We start from the raw sequence: 10506 nt of genomic DNA on the forward strand, positions 1-10506 counted from the left end.
GGACTGCAGGAGCCGCCCAGCAGCCGGAGTCGTCCCCAGCGCGAGACCCCTGAGACGGCCGCTGATTGGCTGGTGACGGCGCAGGTGGTGGGCGCGCGGGAGACGGTGGCTTCTCTCCCCCCACTTAAAAGATTTTACCCCCCCTCCGCCGGCTGCGGCCGTTATTTCGCGCGCACGCGCACAAAACCGCTGTCGAGGAGCGGGCGGAAAGGGGAGCGCGCGCCAGGGGCACGGATAGGGCGGAGCTCAACTCAAAGCGCGCGCCCGCCTAACGGTTGTTGTCCTCAGGCTGTGGCTTCAGCTTTTTGTTTCCAACGGGCCACCGTCCCTGCCCGCTCCAGTAGTTTACTCACAAACCTGTGCTGCTGCATGTTTTCCCAAAGATGGCGCCCCAGAAAGTTACAGCGGAGCTTGTGGCCGTCCCAAGGGCAACTATACCCCGGCCCCACCCCCATAGCCTCAAGAACCAGGCCGAAGCAACAGAGTTAAAATTGTATTTATACAAGAAACGGTTACACAACGACTGGAAAGAAAAAAAAAAGGCAAAGTGACGAGAGGAGCTGGCAGTCAGGAGGGGCTGCCGTACTGGCCCGCGAGACCCAAGATGTTCGCCTGCAACAGGAGGGAAGGGGAACAGCGTCAGAGCCGGGGCAGGGCGCAGGCCGGGAGAGGCGCGGGGCCAAGCCTCGGGCTCACCTTCAGGAAAGACTCCAGCTGCTTTCCTGACATGACCTTCACACGTTCCAAGTCCTCCACCTGCAGGACAACAGCCATGGGCAAGTGGCCTAGGGGTACCAGGCTCTTTCCCCCTCAATCACCCAACTCCATCCAGAGCTGCCCTCCCGGGGCCGTTACCTGGCTGAAGGGCCCATGGAGCTCCCTCCAGCCCACGATGAGCTGGGCCTTCTTCTGGCCAATGCGCTGCAAGCTGCGCAGGTCGCGGGCTGAGCCCTCGTTCAGCATGTCTAGTATTTTTTGGCGCCCATGGGCCAGTAGCTCTGGGCTGATCTGTAGGTCCCAGCAGTCCTCCGCCTTTTCCTTGGACTCGGTGGCATCCAGGCCCTCCAACTGTGAGGTAGGGAGAGGTGGATGACAGAAACAGCAGAGTGTGCTGCTCAGCCCACTGCAGGCTCCGGACTCCTCTGCCAAGGATAGCAACCTAACAGCAACTGCCTTCCCCGCCCTCTCCAGCCTCTCTCCCTCCTGTCAATTGTCTGACCAAAAACTTTCCCTCTGGTCACTCATCTTACTCTCATTTTATCCAACTTGTGAAAGAATGGTTAATGGAATTGCTGGGAAGGTCAAATGAGTTATTGAACATAAAGCACACAGTAAGCTCTTCAATCTGGCCCCTCATTTCTAAAAAAGAATCAGCTCTTTTTCACCCCTAGGAAAGCACACAGGAGAAGGTACTCAATAAGTGGCACCTCCCCCAACCATCTCAGTTCTTAGGTAGTGATTTCACAGTTTCATTTCTCCAGTGTTGAGGTCATGTTTCCCTACGTGGGCTCGTAAGTTTGTAGAGGGCAGGACCAAGGCTACATACATACCATACTAGTTAAGTAGTTACTGGGTGTGAGAGCTTTCAGGAAGAAAGGTAACAAATAATAGAAAACCACTCTGCTAAGTACAGTATAACACTACACTTCATCCTAAATGCCCTGTGAGTTACTTCTGTATTTAGACCACAAGCAACTTGGAAGAGTTGTAAATAGCTGATCAATGTCCTGACAGGTCATGTGATCCCACAGTCATTGCTCTCCCACTACAGGTTACTAACCCTTACTTCTAGGCTCTAAGTATAGCCTAAGCCTCCAGCTACTCTGACCTTTCTCTTGCGGCTTTTCTTCTTCAGGATATGGATGTTAGCATTTGGGGATTCTGCTTGCTCCTTAACTGGAAGGAAAGAACTGGAGTCATTACAGAAGCTACTTTTCACCCTCCCTGATAGCCACTTGGTTCTCCCACTTCTGATTCCCCAGTTCCCCTCCACCCCCAAGTTAACCTCTTCTTTTGTTGTGTTTCCACATGACCTTTCTTATACCAGTATTTGAAAGTAATCTCGGTCTTGTATGATAATCCATCATGCATTTGTCAGTCTACCCCATTGTACTAAATGCCTGAGAGCAGAGAATCAGATCTATTTCAGATCCTCCTCACCCCTCCCAGGGGCTGGCATACGGTGGGAAGACATGAGTGACGTAAGGACTACTGCTCCTAACCCTCCTCCCTCCTGAGATCTGTTATCTGTGCCCTTCTGGCTGGCCCCCAGAGCCAAACTTACTCAACTGTAGGGGAATCACCACAGCCTTTTTGAGGGGCTTAGCCACTGTGACTGTGCGGCGGGCAAGAGGTCGGAGCATTGTGGGAGAGCAATTCTCTTTCTCTCTTGGGTCCACAGTTTCCTGGGCCCGCACCTTGGCTTCCAGTTCTTTTTGCTTCAACTTAAGCCTCTGTTGGGAAAGGATAAGGGAGAGATGTGACCTAGAACCAATTTTAGGGCAACTTGAAGGAGAGTGGATTAGGAAAGTAAGTATGCAGGGCTCCAAGGCCCTAGAGCAGCGGTCACCAACCAGTGGTCCCTCAGGTCTGAAAGGTTGGCGACCGCTGCCCGGGAGGGCAGGGTAAAGGCCAGTGGAAGCTACCGGGAGACAATTGGAGCCCAATATCATTAAGGGCTTTCTAATGATTAGGGCTGCTCAGAGATGGAACAAGCCTCTTTTTGAAATACTAAAAGGACTATTCAAGCAGAGCGCTAACTTAATTTGATAATTAGGTTTTCCAAAATGGCAACATCTTACATTTGTTCCTTTTATTTTTAAAAAAATATATCTTGATTGATTTGAGAGAGGAAGGGAAAGGGAGAAAAACATTAATGATGAGAGAGAATCATTGATTGGCTACCTCCTGCATGCCCCCTACTGGGGATCGAAACTGCAACCCGGGCATGTGTCCTTGACCGGACTTGAACCTGGGACCCTTCAGTCCGCAGGCAAAAGCTCTATTCACTGAGCCATACCAGTTAGGGCCATTTGTTCCTTTAACTTGAAATCCCCTCCCCCCCCCCAATCTGATCTCAATTATTTTTCAAAGTTAAGCCATGTTAAGGACGTTCAAACAGAAGCTGGAAAACTGAAGGACTCCAGTGGTGGGTGAAAACTGGATGCTGGTCTAGCCTTTCAGTGAGTGTCCTTCCTTATCTGAAGGTCCTGATTGCTTCTCAAGGGAAACAGGGACCCCGCCCCCGACCTTTCTAACACTTACTTCAATCTCCAAATCCTTCTCCTCCACTGTCTTCATGAGCACCATTCGCTCTCGCTTTGGGGTGCTCAGCAGAGGGGTCCCCTGGGTTCCCCGGGAGCCCAGCAGACGGTCCAGGCTCAGGAGGCGCTCTAGCACGGCGGGGTCCATGCTACTTAGTTTCTGTAGGGAGCTGAGCAGACAAAGAGGTTACTCCCCACCTACTTCTCTCACCACCCTCTCCCGCAGGATTCTCCTCACTGTGCCCTAACTTGTGTTCTGTTTGGTTCCAGAACTCTGGTGTTAACTTGTTGGTTAACTGAGCAAATCATCCAGACTCTCTGGGTGCAGTATGGAGATTGATCCCTATCTCTCAGGGATACCAGATCAGATGAGAACAAGCTTTTTTTTAAAAAAATAGTTTTATTGATTTCAGAGAAGGGAAAGGAGATAGAAACATCAAAGATGAAAAAAAAAGAAAGGAAATATCAATGATGAGAAAGAATCATTGATCGCCTGCTTCCTGCACGCCCCATCCTGGGGAACCAAGTCCACACTTGGGTATGTTCCTTGACCAGGAATTGAACTATGACCTCCTGGTTCATAGGTCAGTTTTCAACCACTGAGCCACACCAGCTGGGCGAGAACAAGCTTTCAATGAACACAGGAATTCGGAGCCTATGTGCCTATCCATGTGGAGGAGTAGTCAGGGACGCTTCAGAGGACGTCATCTCCAACAGGGCTTTGAAAGCCACTGAAGACCTCACATGTCAAGGCTTTCCCCTGAGGGCAGTAGGAAAGGCCTATTCAAGTACAGTCCTGAGCTTAATAATGCCCAACATCTGTCTCTTCTGTCTGAATTTCCCCCTCACATCTGACCTCAATTATCATTCAAACACACGTTGCCCAACTTGATTGTGCATCTTCTTTCCTACATTGAACTAGCTCCTCAAAGACAGGGGTTGCCCTGTTCTGTGTGTACAATTAATTACTGAGGAAGAACAGGATGAGAAGATATGGATGAACGCGAGAAGTCATTCCTTCCTTCCTAGCTCTTCCAGAACAAGCAACTTCTCCATCCTTACTGTACTCTGTACTACCTATCCTGCATCACATACTGATATTCCTGTCTTATTTCCCCTACTAAAACATGAGCCCTCTGAGGTCAGGGTCTGACTAGGTCTGATGTATCCCATCTTTGAGCTCACCCTCAGAATTCGATTCTGGGCCAAACAGCCGCATGTGGCTCGAGAGCCGCAGTTTGCCGACCACTGGGCTAGGGGAAGCACTTTTTTATGTATGTCATCCTTCCTCAGCTACAATAGCCCCCTGGGACACTAACCCTTGGTCTCCTTACTTCACCTCTGTTCGGTACCCAGTTTACAGGGAGCTCGGTAGAAACAGCAATATTAAAACTGCAACTGACTCCTTGGAGTTAGGAGGGCAGGTGGCGAGACACAGAAAGCAAGACCCACTAAACAGAGGTGACCTGAGGGTTAGTGCATACTGGCCCACAGGGTATCAGAACTGGGGGCTGGGCACACCCACAGAAGAGACTTGGTTTAGAGAGGCTTTGTTTGGATTGAGGGGAGAAGCAGGGGAATGCTATGACGCAACCGGCTCCTCGGAGAGTCATGAAGAGACTGGGAGGTCTCAGCCAGACATAGCTCTTCATCTCTGTCTCCTTTGCTTTGCTCTAATCCTCTGGACCTGAAAGACCTGAGCCAGAAGCAAAAGTACTTGTCCTTGAAACAGCGGCCCCAAAATACGATGTTTTTGTGGAAAGGGAGGGGACTAGGTGCTCAAGTAGGAAGCCTCTGGAGGACCCCAGGCAGCAGCACCAAGGAACAGGTTCACAGACCAAGGATCTGATGGGCTCAACTCACTACTGCTCTGCACCCAACCCAGACAACAGGAAAGGGAATATGCCCAAGGTCTCTCCCCATCTGCTCACCTGAATGTCTGAGAAGCAGAGGCTGGAGGCTCAGGGGGCTCAGGATTCCCAATCCTCTCTTCCTCAGGGCCTCGGGCTCTCTTTGCCTCTGGAGGGCCTACCAGTTCTTTCTGAGACAGTTTAACAGGTGCCAAGACTAGGAAAAATGGGGTGTGTGTGGGGGGGGTATGTTAGCTTCTGTGCTACCGCGTGGTGGATTTAGCAAACCCGCAGTTGTCCAGACCGGCCTTTCCACTCCTGCCAACCCCCGTCCTTACCATGAAGCTGTAGGCTCTCATTGGTAAAAGGTCGGTTGATCACCTCCTTGGACCTGGCAGCAAAACTGAGTGCAGAGACTGTGTCTAGGTAGAAGCATCTCTCGGGGGCAATGTTGGCAATGAGGATGCTGTGAGCTGAGCCACCCAGAGAGTCCTGAGGGATGGGGATTGGGAAGGATGGACTCGTCAGAAGGCCCCATGTTTCCATTCCTTGACTGCAGTTTCCCAAAACCTCCAGGAGGCCCAAGACCCTCTTCTCCAGCCCCTTTGCCCTGATATGGGTGGCCTGACCTGCAACAGGCGGGTGAGCTTGCTGTCCCGGTAAGGCACACGTGGGAGGCCCTGGTTCAGCGCATCCACCACCTTGCCCAATACAAAGAGCGAGGAGTTGATGGCTCCACTCTCCTTCAGCCTCAAGCCTTTGTTGCCTGTACGCTTGTTATCCTCGGAGCCCGCCAAATCAATCAGATAGAGTTTCCCCTCCCGCTGACGAAACGGGGCCAAGCGTTCCCGCTGGTCCACCTGGGGAAAGAACAGGGCCCAGGGTTAGCTCAGGCCGAAGGGGCTTCCCAGGTCCTCACCCCTCAGTGGGACTTCACCTTAACCAGGAGCACAGCATGACTGCGGGAGGAGCGCTGGTTGAGCCGAGTGGGTCCTACAGTCCGATTTCGGCTGGCTGGAAGGAAGTGCTGCTCAAAATCAGCAAAGCTAGTGATGGGCTTCTGAGTGAGGCCTGGAATCAGTATGTTTCCTCGACAGTCTTCTCGGATCACCAGGTCTCCGGATGCAGGGTTCAAGAGGTCTAATACCTGTCGGGGCAGTGAAAGATAGGGCCAATTTTCTAGAAACACACTGCTTACTTTCTGGGGATCAGACTCCTTTCCTCTGCAGGATTCTCAAAGTTGTACCATCTGTTACCCCAACCTCTCTCTCCAGGTTTTAAGTCCTTGATACAGCAGAACTTATGTTCTAGAACTAAGTCTTACTTAGACCCTTTGTCTCTCTCCTCCCCAACCAGAGCAGGGCCTCACCTTTTCCTGGTAGATCTCTAAGTAGGACATAGTGACAGAGAGGGCCCATGGCCGGCCCTCAGCGCCCTCCTCCCTTGTGAGCTGTAGGAGGTCCATGAGAGCCCGGGGAATCACTCCAGGTTGCTCTGGGCTGCCCAGCATTGTGTGCGTCTTCCCTGGGAAAAGAATGGAGAGAACTGTGAGATTTTCCTCCCCACTCCGAAGCCCTTTCTAACCCATAGCTGTTCCTTATCTGGCTCCCTCACCTGCCCCTGTGGGCCCATAGGCAAGCACACTGGCATTCTGCCCTTCCAGCAAATGCCTTAGAATGGGCTGCACTGATCCTGCATAGATGTCCTGCTGAGAACTCCTCTCTCCATAGAAGGCATCAAACCTGTAGACAGGAAGAAAGGAGGGAATTAATGGACAGTTACAATTTCCCCCAGACCTAGCGGGTAATACTGGCCTCAGATTTAAAACAGTCCATCCCTTTCTTAAAAAGACCCTCAAAAGCATCAACCGAACACCTGTTCCATCCCATTCCTAACTGATGTTAGGAATACAGAGATGAATCTGATGCCTCTGTTCTTGGGAGTTCTGCAGTCTGGTGAGATGGATACACACACACACACAAAGCCAGATAGTAAATATAGGCTTTGTGGGCCATATGGTTCCTTTCACAAGTACTCTATCCTGTCATTGGAAAACAGCTTTAGACAATCCTATATAATAAAAGCCTAATATGCAAATTGACCAAATGCCAGGCCAGCCAAGGCAGGTGCCAGCGGGCAGAGAGGCGACCAGCAGGAGTGGCGGGGTGACCAGGGATTGGGTCCAGCCCAACCCCTGATCGGCCCCCAACAGGAGGAGGAGCTGAAGTGGGGAGCATGGCAGGCAGCAGCCCAGCTGAAGTTGCAGCGGCGACAGCGGCAGCGGTGCATACACCACAGCCTCCCAAGCCCCAAGTCCTGGCGGGAGGCAGCAGCAGGGAGCCCTGGCAGGCCTAGCCACTGCATCTCCATCTCCTCAACTGCTGTGGCCGTGCCTGGGGACTGCCAGCCATGGTCACGCCGTGCGGTCCCCAAGAGGAGCTGCTGCGCTGGCTGACCCCAGGTCCCAGTGGTTTGGGGACTGGGAGGAAGGGGAGGATGAGGTGGTGATGCCACTGGGCTTGAACCCCACCCGCCGCTGCCCATTGCCATGGAAACTGCATCCACAGGTAGGACGGGCGGGTGCCGCAGCCCCACAAATAGCACGTTGGGACCCAGGTCCCCAGACTGCCCCCTTCCTGCAGCGCAACTCTGCACCTTCCTCGCACCCCTCACCTTGAGCACCTATCTCTCCCCAGGCCCCCTACACACTCCATGCCTGTGCCCGAATTTTGTGTGCCGGGCCTCTAGTATGTAAATAAATGAGCATGGCTATGTCCTGATTAAGTTTTATTATAAAGACTCCTAGTCAAACTCCAACAGGCTGTAATTTTTCACCCTCTGGCCTAGGATGACAGGGCAAGGAGTCTGAACTTTAAATCTCTGACACTATCCAGCTACAGCCTGGGTTAGTTGCCTGGTTTATGTTCCCCCAACCGTTCCCACACCTCCCCCAGATCCTACTTGGGGATCTCCTGCTTACCTTTGTTGCTCAGTCCCTACTTTGTGCCTATTTCCCCCACAAAACTGTGAACAGTAATGTATGTGTGATTCAGCTCCCAGTCTTTCCCCACAGTATAGTATCCTTCAGAGCACCCATCACAATGGGCACCTGTGAACATTTCCTGAATGAACAAACGAAGACGTGGGGAACAAAGCAGTGCTAAGGAAGGAGCAAGAATACTGAGGAAGCAGCTCTGAGAAACCATGTGGGTAAGTGATAACGTGAGCAGACCTAGGAGAGGGATGGGAAAAAAGAATGCCTGAACCTTACTGGTATTTGAGAGTCTCCTGGTGGTTCCTCCAGTTGGCAATCTCTAGAGAATAGCTGTCCAGGCCCCGTACACAGGGGGTATCATTTGCTCCCGATGTGCCATCTACAAATGGCCTCAGTCGCACAGCCACCCTTACTCGAGCTGGAGGCGGGCGCCGGACAGCTCCCACCTTGCTTAGCCGACAGCGACCAGCTCCTGGAGGAGAGAAGATAAGTTTTAGCATGAAGTAGGGTGTTGCACAGAGGAAGTAGGGACCAGCTTTGCTGAGGTAAGGGTAGGAGTGTTAGAGGAGGAGGTATCTGGTATCGCTGAGCTCTGAAGGATGAATAGGAGCTTGCCAAGCATTCCAGGTAGAAGGAATGGCATGTGCAAAAAGCATAGAGGTTTGAAAGCTTGAGACCTCTTGGAGAACTGGTGAGGCAGGATGTGTGTGTTCTGTTAGTGAGGGAGAGCAGCGAAGGGCAGAATGGAAGAAAAATAGAAAAATCAAATACATGGTTTCAGGCAGAGTATGGTGGGGGGGATTGGAGGTGAGAAATTATATATAGGCCAGGGACTATTGAGTACTTAGCCAACATTAACATTTATTAAGCACTGACTACATGCCAGGCACACTGGTGTCCCTGAAAGATAGGGTCTGTTAGTCCCATCTTATCAATGAAGAAGCTCATAGAGGTGTCGCAGCTCTTGTGAGCACCTTGGTATTTATTATACCTGGGGCCATGTGACCATAACTTTCTACCATAGCCTATACTATAGTACTGTCTTTTTGCTCTTCAACAGAGGAAGAAGCAGAGCCTAAAAGCAAAACAAACCCCCGTATCTTAGAAGACTAGAGACGTCCATAACCAAGGGCCTGGAGGCCCAAGCTCTGGGGATACTACTGGAAGGGCCAGTGGCCACGCTGTGGGTGGCCCCAGCTTGGCCTCAGTTCCTTCCATCCTCTTCAAGTAGGTCCAGTGGGTATAGACTGTAACAAATAACCTGAAAGATCTAGTTTAAATAGATTTAGTGCCCTGGCTGGTGTTGCTTAGGGGTTACAATGTCGGTCTGTGCACCAAAGGGTCTCGGGTTCAATTCCTGGTCAAGGGTACATATGTGGGTTGCAGGTTCAATTCCTGGGCCCAGTTGGGGCACATTCTGGAGGCAACCAATCGATGTTTCTCTACTTCTCTCTCTCTCTCTCTCTCTCTCTCTCTCTCAAAAAAAGCAATGAATAAAATATTGGGGGGGAGGGGGTGGCGGGGAGGAAAATACAGGTTTAGCTCCAGTACCTGGGGTGATGCCTGAGATTCTGAATTTTCAGCAAACTTCCAGATGCTGCTACTGCTGTTGCTACGGCGGCACACTTTGAATTGCCAAGTTATAGACCAACACCTGACAGATTGTTCTAAGGATTAAGAGATAACATTTGCCCCCTACCTAAAACCACTCTTACCTGAGTTTTACCATACACACACACACACACACACACACACACACACACACACGCCACACACATGCCAAACTTAATGATGGCCTTCTCTTGATGGGGGGTTATGCAGGTTCACTGTCTATGTACCCAGCCCTGTAATGCTGTAGTGTGTGCATTTTTTTTTTTTTTTTTTAAGAATGGCACTGTGGACATCTTTCTTTAGAAGGGATGTGGTTGAGAGGCAGCCCCTAGTCTCTTTTTGTCCCAGTTCAGATTACAAAAGACACTGACATGCAATCCTTCTCTGCTGCAAGCATTCTGTTCAGTATGCTTTCGATAATTCAACCTAAGTCATTGAAAAAAACATTGAGTATCATTAGAAAACACATAAATATAAAACTAAAGAAACCCTCTTTTTGTGAGGATTGGATGAGCTGAAGAAAAAAATCTTATGAGGAGGATATTTCTCTAATTTCTGTTGGAGGATACCATACTGTGGTAACAGTAACAGTAAAATTCAAACCTGGATATCTTCACCTTCATATCCTCTTTTTTTAAAAAAATATATTTTATTGATTTTTTACAGAGAGGAAGGGAGAGAGATAGTTAGAAACATCGATGAGAGAGAAACATCGATCAGCTGCCTCCTGCACATCCCCCACTGGGGATGTGCCCGCAACCCAGGTACATGCCCTTGACCGGAATCG

At 50.8% G+C, this 10506-nt stretch overlaps 1 protein-coding gene across 1 annotated transcript; it reads right to left on the reverse strand.

Moving 5' to 3' along the window:
• Positions 1–6: 6 nt before the first annotated feature.
• Positions 7–8648, reverse strand: KIF22 (kinesin family member 22; the record flags this gene model as incomplete). The annotated part of the gene is made up of 13 exons (XM_006752591.2): positions 7–612; positions 697–756; positions 856–1068; positions 1829–1896; positions 2285–2453; positions 3265–3433; positions 5195–5330; positions 5452–5605; positions 5743–5973; positions 6051–6260; positions 6483–6637; positions 6728–6855; positions 8385–8648. Coding segments are annotated over 13 exons (2002 nt in total), but the record flags the coding sequence as incomplete, so codon positions are not given.
• Positions 8649–10506: the final 1858 nt, after the last annotated feature.

Source organism: Myotis davidii, unplaced genomic scaffold (genome assembly GCF_000327345.1).
Source record: "Myotis davidii unplaced genomic scaffold, ASM32734v1 scaffold1530, whole genome shotgun sequence".
Taxonomy (NCBI): domain Eukaryota; kingdom Metazoa; phylum Chordata; class Mammalia; order Chiroptera; family Vespertilionidae; genus Myotis; species Myotis davidii.